The following is a 17,986-nucleotide window of genomic DNA, read 5'->3' on the forward strand; positions in this document are numbered from 1 at the left end:
CATACTCTTTTTTAAATATGAAGTGACTATGGAAGCAGACAAGAACTGCCTGGACCACAGAGGGCTTGATCACAAAGATGATATTTGTGATGTAACATGTGACTTTGTACAAGGCCATTCAGTGTAGTGGCATGGGGAAAACTCCAACAGAAAAGATTCAAATACACAGAAGTGCAAGGTGAAAATTTGAGACTTTTTGAGAAGTGAAGTTAGGTTGCAAGGAGAGAATGACTTCAGATGCTTACTTCCTAGGAGTGGCACGATGATGGCAGCTTGGGGGGGGGGGGGGTGATGTAGCAAGAGGAAAAAAACCTATTTAAAAAAAGAGCAGAGAAACTAAAGAGTTGGGTGGTCAACAGTTTATTAAAAATACCCAATGAGCAGAACGTGAACCATGAACCTCACAAATATGAGCTTACAGAGCAAAAGGCAGCAAAAAGAAAAAGAGACATGAATGCTTAGCTTTATTAAGACAGGCAAGCAATAGAAAAGAATGCCAGAGAGATTGTTGAATCTTGAAGTGAAGTGGTAGGGGAAGGCTGACCAATCTCAGGTTGTATAAAGGATCAATAACCTGCTCCCTCATTTAATTAAATCAAGGTTGATCTGCATCTCAACTCAATTTACCTGATCAGCTCCTTATCTCTTCATACAAATACAAACCTACAAGACAGCCATGAGAACTCCAATTATAGCATCAAAAAGCTTTTAAGGGACAAGCCTGACTTCTAGAATAAAGACTTATAGATTACCTCCCTTGGAGGAAAACTTTAACATAATATACTTTTGTTCATGGTTACCCTGTCTGCAGAAAGTTTCAAAGCATCTTTGTACAAATCTCCTTCAACTTTAAAGCAACTTAATTAGATAACTTGTTAAAGCTTTCAAAAGTCAAGGGAACAAAAAAAAGGTATTTAAATTGTGCTTAATGTAATATTCCACATATATTCAAGCCCATTTCCTTTACAACATTTATTGCTGTCGTATTGCAATCATATGGGGGGGGGAGAAAAAAGAGAAAGAAAAGGAATTATACTGGGATCATCAATTTGGATATGCATAATTATTACAACAGAGGACAAACTGATCAGAGAGATGACCTTGCTACGTGTGAGGCAATAGTAGTAGAGAAACCAATCAAGATCGGAGGATGAAGATGATGACCATAAACATGGGTTAGATTTACATCACATAACAAATGATCCATTTCAAGCTCGTAAGCTACAGGTGTAATTTCGAGTTGCCTAATCGCAGAACGAGCAGATCTCCAAGAATTTACGTTTTTACGATATGCGACGTTGTCTGATGTCAGTATAACGCCACTGCTATTGGCAAAAGTTCTGGCATACGCCACGTACAACGTGACGAATGCAGGCCGAAATGCTGGTTCAGGAGTTGGAAGTACTGCTAGAAATGTGAAGTTTCTCTCGTGGTCGCCCCATGCCGCGCCTGCCCCCCCCCCTCCCTCCAGCTGGACGGGACGCAGCATGTTCAGTGAGTGGGGAAGGCCGCCTCGGCGCGCCGGCTCACCGCACGCCTCCCTCCCGCCCGCACGCTTGTTCGTTCCCTTTCCCACTACTCGCAGCCGTCGCCTGAATGGCCGACTGGCCAGCCAGCCACACGTCCATCGCATCATCCCCCCGGAATTCATCAACCCTGTTCCCACAAAACCCGGCTCACACCAACAGAAACCGCGCCCGATTTGTTTCTTTTCTCCCGCCCCACTCCGCGCTCCCAACCTCTTACCTGAAGCCGCCATGTTGGAGAATGACCAATGACAGGACCCGGATATCGAAATCACGTGACACCCCACTTCACGGTGGTTGGGAAATGCATCTCGTGGTTCGCGTTTTGTATTCAATGAAGCAAAAAAAAGCGCTCATTTTTATTGTCGAAATTATCTGAAATGTACTGTTATATTACAATTGTTTTACCGATTCAAATAACTAGAAATGTTCAACTGGAGATACTCAGCAGGTTTTTGAAGAAACGTAGTCAGTTAGTATTTACAGCATTTTCTTTTCTTTTTTTTCATAATCACAATCTTTTTCCCCAGGATGGGGGAGTCTAAAGCTAGGGGATATGGGTTTAAGGTGAAAGGGTAATGGGAATGAGTTAGCAGAATAAACTGTCGAGTCAGGTATAATTACAATAGATAGGACCAAAACAGAAAGACCATAAGAAGTTCGAACAGGGTTCTGCCATTCAGCACCTCGTGCCTGCTCCACCATTCAGTAAGAATTGCTGCTTCAACTCTCTTCAAGCTCAATTTACTGCTCTTTCTCTAGAACCCTTAATTCCCTTAATCCATTTCTCTCAAACACAGAGGGCAAGTACTCTACACTTCTTTGTGGCAGGGAGTTCCAAAGAATCTCAACCCTCTGAGAGAAGAATTTCTACCTCACCTCAGCTGATATTTACCATCAATAGGAATGATAAGGATACACCTGGAGATTCAAACCATGGTTTTACTTTTTTATTAGAGACTAAACTAGCTACTAAATTATGCTTATGTGCTTAAGAAAGTGCAAGAAAGGTTTATCAAACTCCCAGGGTGGCTGAGCTGATATATTAGGAGAGATTGGGTTAATTAGGCTCATGTTAACTGGAGAACAGAACTGGGAGATCAGCCATGATCATGTTGAATGGTGGGTCAGATCAAAGGAATGAATGACAACTTCTGCTTTAGTTTCCTTATTTCCAACATTGCTATGGCATCACACCCAACTGACCTGTTTACATACTACATTGTTTTCCATTGTTGAAAGGATATTTCACATCTGCACAGGTCAGGCTGTTTCCTAGCTTTCTCAGATATGTGGACTTTCTGAGCCATCTTTGTGTCTCTGGTGTTGAGGTTATATCTTACATTCTAACACAACTCACCGTTGACTCATGTCTCCCCTTCGTGGCTGGTTCTGTTCTCCACTCCTGGAACAAATTCATCACCTCACTCTGGCATTTTTTTGCTGCCATTTTCACCAAGGTTGTAATTTTGCAAGCTAGGCCAAATGTAGGGCTCCTTGTGCACCCATTTATTATTTAAACCACACATAACTCTCTCCTGCAATGCATGGTTTAAGAATCATCAAAGTTGCACATTTCTCCAGCTCCGTGATTCCTTTTGCCATTTAACTCTTTGCCATTCCAAATGACTGGGTAGCACAGTGGGATAGCTGCCCTCACAGCAACAGAGACCCAGGTTCGATCCTGACGTCTGGGACTGTCTGTGCGGAGGACACAGCTCTGTCACCATGTGGGTTTCCCCCAGGAACCCAGGTTTCCTCCGACATCCCAAAGATGTGAGGGTCCATAGGTTAATTGGTCACTGTAAATTGCCCTTAGTGTGTAGGTGAGGGATAGAATCTGGAGGGAGTTGATGGGAATGTGGGGACATCAGAATACAGAGAAAATAAATGAGTGGATGGAATTGCTCTGTGATAGATTCGATAGGCTGGAGGGCTTCCATCATTATTAGAAGGAAATATGTGCATTGGATTGAAATAATACTAAGAGCGTGAGTTGTAGAGCAGTTTTCAGGTTGTGTAAAAATTTCCTGCTCAGAGCAACGGTTGGTCCACACATCTGTAAAAAAAAACTAGAGAGTGTTGTTCTGTCGGTTGTGGAATCAGTTCAGCGTTGAGGTGAATGAACTTATCCACACCGGTTCAGGAGCCTGATGTGTGGAATCAGTTCAGCGTTGAGGTGAATGAAGTTATCCACACCGGTTCAGGAGCCTGATGTGTGGAATCAGTTCAGCGTTGAGGTGAATGAAGTTATCCACACCGGTTCAGGATCCTGATGGTTGTAGGGTAATAGCTGTTCCTGAACCTCATGGTGTGGTAACCAAGACTTTTGCACCCCCTGACTGAAGGTAGCAGTGAGAGGAGAGAATGGCCCGGATGGTGGGGTCCTTGATGGATGCTGCTTTCCTGTAGATGTGCTCCATTGTGGGGGAGGGCTTTGCCTATGTTCCCATTGTTCAACAGTTTGCCTCAAACCTACTTCAGAAACTGCAATAGCTTCAACGGGATATTGATTCCATCTGTCAGACTGAAGCCATTGTATTATAGAATGTATTCTTCATTCCAACATTGTAAATCCTGAAACACTCTACAGCCCCCCCCCCCCCCCCCAAACACAATTCAGCAACAGCATTGTGGAAACACTTTCCCCAGAAATACATTAGCTGGTCAATGCCAATTAGAAATGGGAAATAAATGCTGTTCTTGCAAATAAGTGCAGATCATTAAGAAAGTATTAGTGAGGCAGCAGGAAGTGTAGACTGATCTGGTCTGTATTTCTGACTGTCTACAATTTCTTGCTGTCTTGGGTAGAGCATTAGCCATATCAATCAGGCATTTGAGTTAGGTGCTTTCTAGGGTACATCTGTGAAAATTGGTGATGGTCATCATGGACAAGCTGAACTTCCTTAGCCTTCTCAGGAGGTAAAGGTGCTAGTTAACTTTCTTGGTCATAGAGTCTGCATGGCTGTACCAGGTCAAGGTATTAGTGATACTTACACCTAGGTATTTGAAGCTCTCTGTCATCTTCAACCATTTTCACCTCAGACTGGAGCATGTACTCCACCCCACTTCCTGAAAATGTCTCCTCTACTGTCAAGATGAAGCCACATTCAGGTTGGAGGAACAACACCTTATATACCGGCTGGGTCGCCTCCAACCTGACGGCATGAACATTGACTTCTCTGACTTGTTTGTTTTTTTTCTCTCTCTGCCCATCACTCTGCCTGTTCTCCATCTCCCTCTGGTGCTTCCCCCCTCCCCCTTTCTTTCTCCCGAGGCCTCCTGTCCCATGATCCTTTCCCTTCTCCAGCTCTGTATCACTTTTGCCAATCACCTTTCCAGCTCTTAGCTTCATCCCATCCCCTCCAGTCTTCTCCTATCATTTCGCATTTCCCCCTCCCCCCACTACTTTCAAATCTCTTACTATCTTTCCTTTCAGTTAGTCCTGACGAAGGGTCTTGGCCCGAAACATCGACAGCGCTTCTCCCTATAGATGCTGCCTGGCCTGCTGTGTTCCACCAGCATTTTGTGTGTGTTCCTGAAGTTAGTGGCCAGCTCCTCTGTTTTGCCGACATCAAGGGAAAGATTGTTGCCTAGGCTCTCTTCGTTCTGTCATTTGAGGTTTCAAAGGAATCAGGATATGCGGATCATGAATATCCCCACATCCTGGGATATCAAGAGATGAGGGTGGTGAACAGGTGGCTGTGGAGGCCAAGTCACTGGGTATATTTAAAGTGGAGGTTGATAGGTTCTTGATTAGTCAGGGGAATCAAAGATTATGAGAAGACAGGAAAATGAGGTTGAGAGAGATAATCAAGTCAAGTCAATTATATTGTCATTTTGACCATAATCTGCTGGTACAGTACACAGTAAAAATGAAACAACGTTCCTCCAGGACCCTGGTGCTACATGAAACAACACAAAATTATACTGGACTATGTGAGACAGCACAAGGCTACACTAGACTACGTAAAACAACATAAAAACTGCACTAGACTATAGACCTGCACAAAACAGTGCAGGGCAGTACAATAATTAATAAACAAGACAATAGGCACATTGGAGGACAAATTACAATATAATAATAAATGATGTAGATGTCAGTCTAGGCTCTGAGTATTGAGGAGTCTGATGGCTTGGGGGAAGAAACTGTTGCATAGTCTGGTCGTGAGAGCCCAATTGCTTTGGTACCTTTTGCCAGTTGGCAGGAGGGAGAAGAGTTTGTATGGGGGGGTGCGTGGGGTCCTTAACAGCGTGGGGTGCTGTTCGCTTTGGGGTTGCAGTGTGTGGTGTAAATGTCTGTAATGGTGGGAAGAGAGACCCTGATGATCTTCTCAGCTGACCTCACTATCTGCTGCAGGGTCTTGCAACCCGAGATGGTGCAATTTTCGAACCAGGCAGTGATGCAGCTGCTCAGGATGCTCTCAATACATCCGCTGTAGAATGTGATGAGGATGGGGTTTGGGAGATGGACTTTCCTCAGCCTTCGCAGAAATTAGGGACGCTGCAGGGCTTTCTTTGCTATGGAGCTGGTGTTGAGGGACCAGGTGAGATTCTCCGCCGGGTGAACATCAAGAAATGTGGTGCTCTTAACTATCTCAATGGAGGAGCCATCAATGTTCAGCGTAGAGTGGTCGCTCCGTGCTCTCCTGAAGTCAACAACCATCTCTTTTGTTTTGCTCACATTCAGAGACAAGTTGTTGGCTCTGCACCGGTCCATTAGCTGCTGCACCTCCTCTCTGTATGCTGACTCGTCATTCTTGCTAATTCTGCCATGATGGAATGGGCAGACTCAATGGGCTGAATGCCCTAATTCTGCTCCTATGTTCAGAATCAGAATCAGACTTTAATCGCCAAGTACCTGTGCACATACAAGGAATTTACTTCCGGCAGATGTTGTCTTTCTGCTCATAACAGATGATAAATATAAATGAAAATATAGATTATACATACAAGTAGTGCAATCCAAGTAACAGTTAGCCGACAGTTAATCGGCAGTTAACTGTTCAGCAAAGTGACCGCAGCAGGGAAAAAACTTCTCCAGTGCCTATTAGTCTTAGTCTGGAGGGATCTGAAGCGCCTACCAGACGGAAGCAGTTCAAACAGTTCGTGCGCAGGATGGAAGGAGTCCTTTATGATGTTCCCCACCCTCTTCTTCAACCTGGAAGAGTACAGGTCCACAATAGAGGGCAGGGAGGCTCCAATGATGCGCTCGGCAGTCCTCACTGTGCGCTGTAGTCTGGTTCTATCCTGCTTGATGGCGGCTCCAAACCACACAGTTTTATGGTATTGTAGTCTTATGCAGAAAATGGCACTGAGTTGAAGTAACAGCTATGATATTATTGAATAGCATGTAGATTTGAGAGGCTGGATAGTCTACCTCTGCTTCTGATGACTTTATGTATCATGGGATTGTACAACTAGGAATGACCAGTCATTACTTTAGGTCATGTCAATAGCAATTGATTGAATATGTAGAAAGAATGGAACACACTTCTCTGCAAATGACAATGCAGAGGGGAGAAGAAGCCCATTTTGCTTGCACAGAGGTAGTAAAATAAATGCTTATCAGAACTGCTATCATCTTCATGCCGGGAGACAAGGCATTTGATATGTTGTTTAAACTGGCTGAACAGTGTGAGTGTCTCTCTAGTTCTCCCTGGTTTCAGTCTAGCAGTTGGAACCAGTATCCTGTTGAAGCTATTGCAGTCTCTGAGGCAGGTTTGACATGAACTGTTGAACAATGGGATCACCAGTTTGTGGAATTCATGATGTGTGTGTTAATAAAGAAACAGTCCAGTCCATCACAGGCAAAGCCCTCCCCCACTATGGAGCACGTCTACAGGAAAGCAGCATCCATCAAGGACCCCACCATCCGGGCCATACTCTCCTCTCACTGCTACCTTCAGTCAGGGGATGCAAAAGTCTTGGTTACCACACCATGAGGTTTGGGAACAGCTATTACCCTACAACCATCAGGCTCCTGAACCGGTGTGGATAACTTCATTCACCTCAACGCTGAACTGATTCCACACATCAGGTTCCTGAACCGGTGTGGATAACTTCATTCACCTCAACACTGAACTGATTCCACACATCAGGCTCCTGAACCGGTGTGGATAACTTCATTCACCTCAACGCTGAACTGATTCCACACATCAGGCTCCTGAACCGGTGTGGATAACTTCATTCACCTCAACACTGAACAGATTCCACACATCAGGCTCCTGAACCGGTGTGGATAAGTTCATTCACCTCAACGCTGAACTGATTCCGCACATCAGGATCCTGAACCGGTGTGGATAACTTCATTCACCTCAACGCTGAACTGATTCCACACATCAGGCTCCTGAACCGGTGTGGATAACTTCATTCACCTCAACACTGGACTGATTCCACACATCAGGCTCCTGAACCGGTGTGGATAACTTCATTCACCTCAACACTGAACTGATTCCACACATCAGGCTCCTGAACCGGTGTGGATAACTTCACTCACCCCAACGCTGAACTGATTCCACACATCAGGCTCCTGAACCGGTGTGGATAAGTTCATTCACCTCAACGCTGAACTGATTCCACACATCAGGCTCCTGAACCGGGAACTGATTCCACACATCAGGCTCCTGAACCGGTGTGGATAACTTCATTCACCTCAACGCTGAACTGATTCCACACATCAGGCTCCTGAACCGGTGTGGATAACTTCATTCACCTCAACGCTGAACAGATTCCACACATCAGGCTCCTGAACCGGTGTGGATAACTTCACTCACCCCAACACTGAACAGATTCCACACATCAGGCTCCTGAACCGGTGTGGATAACTTCATTCACCTCAACACTGGACTGATTCCACACATCAGGCTCCTGAACCGGTGTGGATAACTTCATTCACCTCAACGCTGAACTGATTCCGCACATCAGGCTCCTGAACCGGTGTGGATAAGTTCATTCACCTCAACGCTGAACTGATTCCACACATCAGGCTCCTGAACCGGTGTGGATAACTTCATTCACCTCAACACTGAACTGATTCCACACATCAGGCTCCTGAACCGGTGTGGATAACTTCATTCACCTCAACACTGAACTGATTCCACACATCAGGCTCCTGAACCGGTGTGGATAAGTTCATTCACCTCAACGCTGAACTGATTCCACACATCAGGCTCCTGAACCGGTGTGGATAACTTCATTCACCTCAACGCTGAACTGATTCCACACATCAGGCTCCTGAACCGGTGTGGATAACTTCATTCACCTCAACGCTGAACTGATTCCACAACCGACAGAACAACACTCTCTAGTTTTTTTTTACAGATGTAAAACTTGCTGCTGACCACGTACCCACATGGCTTAGAGACTCACCGTCAAGGACTTTACAACTCACGTTCTCAGTACAGGATTACTTATTTATTTGCACAGTCTATCTTCTTTATCTCATTGCTTGTTTGTCAGTCCTTGTTTATGCATAGTTTTTCATACATTCTATTGTATTGCTTTATTTTCCTGTAAATACCTGCAAGAAAACAAATCTTGGGGTTGTATATGTTGATGTGTACGTGCTTTAATAATAAATTTGCTTTACTTTGACTTTTGCTCAGTGAGAAGAGACTGAATTTCAAGCAGGCATTTATTATTGTCTGGATAATAGAGACACCAGTCAATGAAAGAACATCTTCCAATAAAGGCCTGCAGTGTAGGTGAGGTTAAGGTCTTCTACATCTTTGGCTAAAGGCAGACACCAGCTGTAAGGCTGGTATTATCACTGGCAGTTTGCGACAGTGAGCTGTGACTGCAAACACAATTTGTTTGCCACAACTGTGGTATCAAGGGACATTTGTCAGCAGTCTGCTTGAGAGCAAAACAAGATAGAGGCAAACTCTGGCAATCAAGCAGTGCAATGTCTACTGGGAGGAAAATATCCATAGCAGCAAGCTCACGAACTGAGCAGAGAAGGTGGTGATCCTGGATGGATTGTATAGACTGTTCAGAATTATACTGAACTTTTCTGCATTTCTGAATGGCACAGTGGTATAGCACAGCACCAGAGCCCTGAGTTTGAAGCTGACCTGCAGACAAACTCTGTGTGGAGTTTGCACATTCTCCCTGTGACCCCATTAATTTCACCTAGGAGTTCCTGCATCCCAAGTTCATGGAGGATGATGGGTTAATTGGTCACTGTGAGTTAACCTGAGTGTATGTTGGTAGAATTTGAGAGAGTTTATGGTTGTATGAGAAAGAATGCATTACGTGTGTGTGTGTGTGTGTGTGTGTGTGTGTGTGTGTGTGTGTGTGTGTGTGTGTGTGTGTGTGTGTGTGTGTGTGTGTGTGTGTGTGTGTGTGTGTGTGCGCGCGCCCTTAACTCCTGGAAGAGTCGTCAGGGCACCGTCATGACAAGCTTTTTGCATCGATCTTTTTGGTGATTGGAGCAGCTCTGGCCAATGGTTAGGCCACACTTAGATCCCCTCCAGTTCACCTACCAGCCCTGAATAGGAGTTGAGGATCGTCTACCTGCTGAACCGTGTCTACGCCCACCTGGACTAGCCGGCAAGCACTGTGAGGGTCATGTTTTTTGACTTCTCCAGTGCGTTCAACACCATCCGCCCTGCTCTACTGGGTGAGATGCTGACAGTGATGCAGGTGGATGCTTCCCTGGTGTCATGGATTATTGATTACCTGACTGGCAGACCACAGAACATGCGCTTGCAACACTGTGAGTCAGACAGAGTGGTCAGCAGTACTGGGGCTCCACAGGGGACTGTCCTGTCTCCCTTTCTCTTCACCATCTACACCTCGGACTTCAACTACAACACAGAGTCTTGCCATCTTCAGAAGTTTTCTGATGACTCTGCCATAGTTGGATGCATCAGCAAGGGAGATGAGGCAGAGTACAGGGCAACAGTGGGAAACTTTGTCACTTGGTGCGAGCAGAATCATCTGCAGCTTAATGTGAAAAAGACTAAGGAGCTGGTGATGGACCTGAGGAGGGCTAAGGCACTGTTGACCCCTGTTTTCATCCAAAGGGTCAGTGTGGACATGGTGGAGGATTACAAGTACCTGGGGATACAAATTGACAAGAAACTGAACTGCTCAAAGAACACTGAGGCTGTCTACAAGAAGGGTCAGAGCCGTCTTTTTTGAAGATGTAACTAGTAGAGTGGATAGGGGAGAGCCAGTGGATGTGGTATATTTAGATTTTCAAAAGGCTTTTGACAAGGTCCCACACAGGAGATTAGTGTGCAAACTTAAAGCACATGGTATTGGGGGTATAGTATTGATGTGGATAGAGAATTGGTTGGCAGACAGGAAGCAAAGAGTGGGAATAAACAGGACCTTTTCAGAATGGCAGGCAGTGACTAGTGGGGTACCGCAAGGCTCAGTGCTGGGACCCCAGTTGTTTACAATATATATTAATGATTTAGATGAGGGAATTAAATGCAGCATCTCCAAGTTTGCGGATGACACGAAGCTGGGCAGCGGTGTTAGCTGTGAGGAGGATGCTCAGAGGATGCAGGGTGACTTGGATAGGTTAGGTGAGTGGGCAAATTCATGGCAGATGCAATTTAATGTGGATAAATGTGAGGTTATCCACTTTGGTTGCAAGAACAGGAAAACAGATTATTATCTGAACGGTGGCCGATTAGGAAAAGGGGAGATGCAACGAGACCTGGGTGTCATTGTACACCAGTCATTGAAGGTGGGCATGCAGGTACAGTAGGTGGTGAAAAAGGCAAATGGTATGTTGGCATTCATAGCAAAAGGATTTGAGTACAGGAGCAGGGAGGTTCTACTGCAGTTGTACAAGGCCTTGGTGAGACCACACCTAGAATATTGTGTGCAGTTTTGGTCCCCTAATCTGAGGAAAGACATTCTTGCCATAGAGGGAGTACAGAGAAGGTTCACCAGATTGATTCCTGGGATGGCAGGACTTTCATATGAAGAAAGACTGGATCGACTAGGCTTATACTCAATGGAATTTAGAAGATTGAGGGGGGATCTTATTGAAATGTATAAAATTCTAAAGGGATTGGACAGGCTAGATGCAGAAAGATTGTTTCCGATGTTGGGGAAGTCCAGAACGAGGGGTCACAGTTTAAGGATAAAGGGGAAGCCTTTTAGGACTGAGAAGAGGAAAAACTTCTTCACACAGAGAGTGGTGAATCTGTGGAATTCTCTGCCACAGGAAACAGTTGAGGCCGGTTCATTGGCTATATTTAAGAGGAAGTTAGATATGGCCCTTGTGGCTAAAGGGATCAGGGGGTATGGGGAGAAAGCAGGTACAGGGTTCTGAGTTGGATGATCAGCCATGATCATACTGAATGGCGGTGCAGGCTCGAAGGGCCGAAGGGCCTACTCCAGCACCCATTTTCAATGTTTCTATGTCTTTATTTCTGAGGAGACTGAGGTCCTTTAACATCTGCTGGACGATGCTGAACCCATTCGCAAGGCCAGTGATGTTGTGGGGGTGGAACTGAACTCTCTGACGGTGGTGTCTGAAAAGAGGATGCTGTCCAAGTTGCATGCCATCTTGGACAATGTCTCCCATCAACTCCATAATGTACTGGTTAGGCACAGGAGTACATTCAGCCAGAGACTCATTCCACCGAGATGCAACACTGAGCATCATAGGAAGTCATTCCTACCTGTGGCCATCAAACTTTACAACTCCTCGCTCAGAGTGTCAGACACCCTGAGCCAATAGGCTGGTCCTGGACTTATTTCCGCTTGGAATAATTTACTTATTATTATTTAATTATTTCTGGTTTTATTTTGCTATATTTCAACTCTATTCTTGGTTGGTGCAACTGTAACGAAACCCAATTTTCCTCGGGATCAATAAAGCATGTCTGATTGCTCATCGTACGGTGTGTCTTGGGCATCTGAAACCTGGCAGACCCCATCCCTCGCCAGGTATTTTTTTACGATGTGCAAGGGAGCCGGCCTGATTCGAACTTGGGACCTCTTGCCCAGAAGTCCAGCGCTGATGCTACTGTGCCACCAGCTGGCCAATTACTTGTATATTAATGGAGAAATGAGAATGGCTGGATAACTCTAAGATTTGGCAGACATGATGGGCTGAAAGGCCTCCTTGCTCATAAGAAAATGTAAGAAACAAATGTTTAAGTGTCAATGGAAGGTGCTTCAGAATGTAAGAATGAGAATATGTCAGATGGGACAATGTCACCAGTGTTTACCAGGAAAGGTTCAAGGTGATCAACATGTGTGAGGTTGAAGTGAAAATTGGTGAAAGAGAAGCAAAGTCAAAGTCAAGTTAATTGTCACATCAAGTACACAAGTGCAAAAAAAACTTGCAGCAGCATCACGTGCACTTAGAATCAGATGTACATCATTCACAAGAAAAAACAAATGAGTTTTACAAGAGAGAAGACAATTAGAACAAATTAAATCTATTTTAGAGCAAAGGAATCAAAGTGATTATAGTGGTACTGTGCCGAGGTAGTGATTAGGACTGATTAGCAAAGCTCCCTCTTTGATTGTCTCAGGTCAAACACCAAATCTGATAGCTTGGAGCCAGCAGCCAGGAAGGCAAGAGAATGTGAGCATGTAGAATCAGTCCTGAGCAGCTGGAAAACTTTATGATGAGCTTAGAAGCATTCAAGGCATGAAAGCCAACATTCAGCTGAAGGCAAACATGAGGAAATCTGCAGATGCTGGAAATTCAAGCAACACAAACAAAATGCTGGTGGAACACAGCAGGCCAGGCAGCATCTATAGGGAGAAGCACTGTCGACGTTTTGGGCCGAGACCCTTCGTCAGGACTAACTGAAAGGAAAGATGGTAAGAGATTTGAAAGTAGTGGGGGGAGGGGGAAATCTGAAATGATGGGAAAGGACCGGGTGGGGTGGGGTGGGGTGAAGCTGAGAGCTGGAAAGGTGATTGGTAAAAGCGATACAGAGCTGGAGAAGGGAAAGGATCATGGGACAGGAGGCCTCAGGAGAAAGAAGGGGGGAGGGGAGCACCAGAGGGAGATGGAGAACAGGCAGAGTGATGGGCAGAGACAGCGAAAAAAAAAGGAGGGGGAAAAAACTAAATATATCACGGATGGGGTAAGAAGGGGAGGAGGGGTATTAACGGAAGTTAGAGAAGTCAATGTTCATGTCATCAGGTTGGAGGTTACCTAGATGGAATATAAGGTGTTGTTCCTCCAACCTGAGTGTGGCTTCATCTTGACAGTAGAGGAGGCCACGGATAGACATATCAGAATGGGAATGGGACGTGGAATTAAAATGTGTGGCCTCTGGGAGATCCTGCTTTCTCTGGTGAACCGAGTGTAGGTGTTCAGCAAAATGGTGTCCCAGTCTGCGTCGGGTCTCCCCAATATATAGAAGGCCGCACCAGGAGCACTGGACACAGTATATCACACCAGCCACCAATATATAGAAGGCCTCAGACTGGGAGACCGTCCTATGATCCTTTCCCTTCTCCAGCTCTGAATCCCTTTTGCGAATCACCTTTCCAGCTCTTAGCTTCATCCCACCCCCTCTGGTCTTCTCCTATCATTTTGCATTTTCCCCACCCCCTCCTACTTTCAAATCTCTTACTATCTTTCCTTTCAGTTAGTCCTGATGAAGAGTCTCGGCCTGAAACGTCAACAGTGCTTCTCCCTATAGATGCTGCCTGGCCTGCTGTGTTCCACCAGCATTTTGTGTGTGAGACAGTACACCTGAAGGGAAAGGTTAGCCTTGGTTATTCAAAGCACTGCCTGTGCTTCAAGGAAATGCTTAGCGAAGCGCCGATGAGCCTGCAGGAAGTGGGTATCATTGAGCTGATTGAGTTTCCTGTCAACCTGCTCTGCCATATAGATAGATAGCACCATCAGCATCGGCAAAACAAAATGGATGAGCTGTGGAGATCAAAAGATGGCAATGAGCAAAGAAGAAGGGATCGATAGATACCCCTTCCTTCTGATCGACGGAAGTTGAGCTCTTTATAACTCTTGACATGCCACGTTCTTGTCAGCTCACTGAGTCAGACAAAGGTTCAATCATTCAATCATTAAGATGCACTTTGAACTGTTGTAGTATAAGTGACATCCATTTAGGATAATGTCAACTCTGAGTACATGCCATGGTAAATCCAGCTGCATTATTTGTAGGTATATTGCACATGTAAATGTAGTAGCATTGTTTATTTTTTTGACTTTATTTTACATTTTTGTAAGTTTTGTCCATATTAGAGAGAAGATGTAATCGTGAAGGCAATTTAATTTTGTTGCTTTTGGCTCCATCTGGTGGTTGAGTGAGAACAAAATAAAATTGACGAGCGAGCGAGAGAGTTCAATATAGTGCTGAACTTAATGTAGCTTTTACTCGTTTTTACGTACACTGGTGCTGTTCACTGTGTTTTGTTTTATTTGCTGTTGCCAACTCATTGAATCTTTGGACACTAGCTACCTCACTTTTTTTTAATATACAGTATTTCTGTTTTCTGCACATTAAAAAAAAATCTATTCAATATATGTAACTGATTTATTTGTTTATTATTATGTTTTATTTTATTTATTATTTTTTTCTCTCTGCTAGATTTTGTATTGCATTGAACTGCTGCCGCTAAGTTAACAAATATCACGTCACATGTCGATGATAATAAACCTGATTCTGATTCTGACTTTGCCACAGAGTGGTCCCGGGATGGGAGGGGTGTGGAGGGCTATGGTCAGGGTGCAGGTTGATGGGTCTAGACAGATTAATAGTTTGGTGCAGACTAGATTGGCAGAAGGGCCTGTTTCTGTGCTGTAACATTCAATGACTCTCTAACCCACACCCCATTCTCCTGGTACCTGCTCCGTCACTACCTCTACTTCCAGCCATTATCTCAGGCTTTAGACTCTCCCCTACCTAACTGTTTGCAACACTGCTATCCTGACTGATTTCACTTGCATGCTCCATCTCAATCCATTAGCTGCAAATAAACCATGCTCAATTATTCCGAAACTCTCCTGGCTGACTCTCATCTTCTACATACACTTGAGATAATTCAAAACTCTGCTCTCCACTCGGCCCTAACCCACACTGGTCCCATTCACCCCTCATTTGCCCTTTGACCCACAGATCTACTCCAGATCTTTTTCCACCAATGCCTTGTTTTTGAATCCTCAACCTTGTTTCCAAGCTCAATGAATGCTCCAGGTTGCTTTCACTCCAATCCTTCAATGACTGTCCCTTCCCTCATTTTTGGTCCTGGTAAACCCTCCTCTTCACTTGTCCATCTGCAAACGTACACCAGGGCCCTAAGCTCTGGAACTCTCTCTCAGAACCTCTCCTTTACCCTCCTTAAACCTCAATCTGTGACCCTTAAGTAATATTTTTAGTTTTATTTTGACAAATCCCTGTTACGAGGTGCTTTGCGATGTTTTGTTATGTTTAGGGTGCCACATAAATGGAAGTTTCCCCAGTGAAATTTTGCAGAAATTAAAACAGTGGCACCTTGAATTTGCTTATTAAGATTCCTCAGAATAATTGTGATCCTGATTAATTTACAACTATTATATGGCTTGCCATGGCCTGGCCAGTAGTGGGTATATGTTCCTGATACCATTCAATTTCAGGTGAGACCAACATTTATTGTCCATCCCTAATTGCCCTTGAGAAAGTGCGGGCAATCTACTTCTGTCCTTCTGGTGAAGATGCTCTCTCACTGGTGTTGCGGATTCAGAACCAGCGATGATGAAAGAACAGTGATATATTTGGTTGTTGTTGCTAACACATTACTCAGTTAGACGTTTGCCTTTATTCAGATTGGTAAGAGTATGGAAGATGAGACAGCCCATTCATATTAAATGTATACTCACATGGAAAAGACACACCTGCATTTTACAATGCCTTTTGTATTCCTATTAGGATGTCCCAAAGCATTTTTAACCCATGAGTTGTGGTCACAGGCATTCTGAAGAAGATCTGCAGGCAATGGTAGCAGAGTATATTGATTATACAGTGAATACTATTCCAGGTCAGGGCAACTGGGCAAGAACTGAGAAAGTTAATTTCAAGTAATCAAAATGAATCCTGGGTAGTATTGGGTGACATATGTTCAGTCACTTGATACAGTACTAACATTTTAGAGTATCTGTCCAGGGACCAGCACATAAATGCCATTACATTGAAAGCACAACAATTTCTTAGAAGTTTGCAAAGGTTAAGAAGTTGATCTAAATCTTTGCTTACTTTCTACAGATACACAGTGGAGAGAATGCTGACTGGTTGCATCACGGCCTGGTATGGGAACACCAATCTCCTTGAATGTAGAAGCCTAAAGAAAGCCTAGTGGATACTGCCCAGTCCGTCACAGGTAAAGCCCTCCCCACCATTAAGCACATCTACAAGGAATGTTGTCACAGAAAAGCAGCATCCATCATCTAGGTCCCCCACCATCCAGGCCACAGGTGCCTGAGGTCCCACTCTTTAAGATTCAGGAACATTTGTTACCCCTGAACCATCAGGCTCTTGAACCAGTGGGGATAACATCACCCAAGCTCACTCACTCTAATACTGAACTGATTCCACAACCTATGGACTCACTTTCAGTGTCTCTGAACCTCATGTTCTCAATATTATTTTTCACTTATTTATTATTATTATTTGTATTTGCAGTTTATCTGCTTTTGCACATATTGGTCATTTGTCGATCTTCATTTGTAGTTTTTCAGTGATTCCATTGAATTTCTTTGTATCGACTGTGAATGCCTGCAAGAATGAATCTGAGGGTAATATCTGGTGACAGAAATGTACTTTGATGATAAATTTTCTTTGAACTTTGAGACAACAACCCGGAACCAAGACATTGTCCTGCTCCTGTCAGACTGGTAATGACACGATGTAAACGGCAGAGGGCGGCATTGCCACACGGAGAAACTCAGAACGACAGAGGCTTCCGAGCTGAAATCTTCCCTGCAGCCGCAGTAAAAGATTGTGTTTTCCTCTCTCAGTCACCTCGATCAGCTCTGGGATGCCAGACCGTCAAACTAGCCCAGAAGTCAGAACAAGCGAATGAAACACCAATGTACCCGATTAATTTATTTTCCTTGCTGATACAATAAAGGTGAGGAAACATTTACTGTAAACAAACTGATAATTCCCTGGCTGGTGACAATTTCACATTCTGGTGGATGTTTTAATCGATGACGTGGAGTATTTGATGGTTTGGTGCTCCCAATGGGGTCAATAGCAATCCGGAGACAACCCAGATCACCATCGGTTCCTTTCCTGGGACCACGAGTCTGTCTCTCAGTCTCACCCCTCCCTGGTCAGGACAGAGATCCATGAAACAGGTGTGGAGATGCGGGAGTTCAGTGGCACAGCAGGGCAGCCCCAGAGAGCCAGATTCAATCCTGTCCTCAGGTACTGTCTGTGTGGAGTTTGCACGTCCTCCCGTGACCGTGTGGGTTAATTGGACGCTGTAAATTGTCTCTAATGTGTAGGTGAGGGGTACAATCT

At 44.6% G+C, this 17,986-nt stretch overlaps 1 protein-coding gene and 1 long non-coding RNA gene across 2 annotated transcripts in view; one reads left to right on the forward strand and one right to left on the reverse strand.

The window, feature by feature from the left end:
* Window positions 1-1,784, reverse strand: part of eif4ba (eukaryotic translation initiation factor 4Ba) — a 70,724-nt gene extending 68,940 nt beyond the window's left edge. Inside the window, exon 1 of the mRNA XM_059955987.1 lies at window positions 1,747-1,784. Coding sequence (XP_059811970.1) covers window positions 1,747-1,759 — 13 coding nt within the window. The 5' untranslated portion in view covers window positions 1,760-1,784. The remainder of the gene's footprint in view (window positions 1-1,746) is intronic.
* On the forward strand, window positions 1,364-17,542 carry LOC132384658 (uncharacterized). Its single transcript, XR_009508972.1, has 3 exons — window positions 1,364-1,401; window positions 16,727-16,841; window positions 17,192-17,542. It is a non-coding gene; the product is annotated as an uncharacterized LOC132384658 (long non-coding RNA).
* The last annotated feature ends 444 nt before the right edge of the window (window positions 17,543-17,986 follow it).

Source organism: Hypanus sabinus, chromosome X1 (genome assembly GCF_030144855.1).
Source record: "Hypanus sabinus isolate sHypSab1 chromosome X1, sHypSab1.hap1, whole genome shotgun sequence".
NCBI lineage: Eukaryota > Metazoa > Chordata > Chondrichthyes > Myliobatiformes > Dasyatidae > Hypanus > Hypanus sabinus.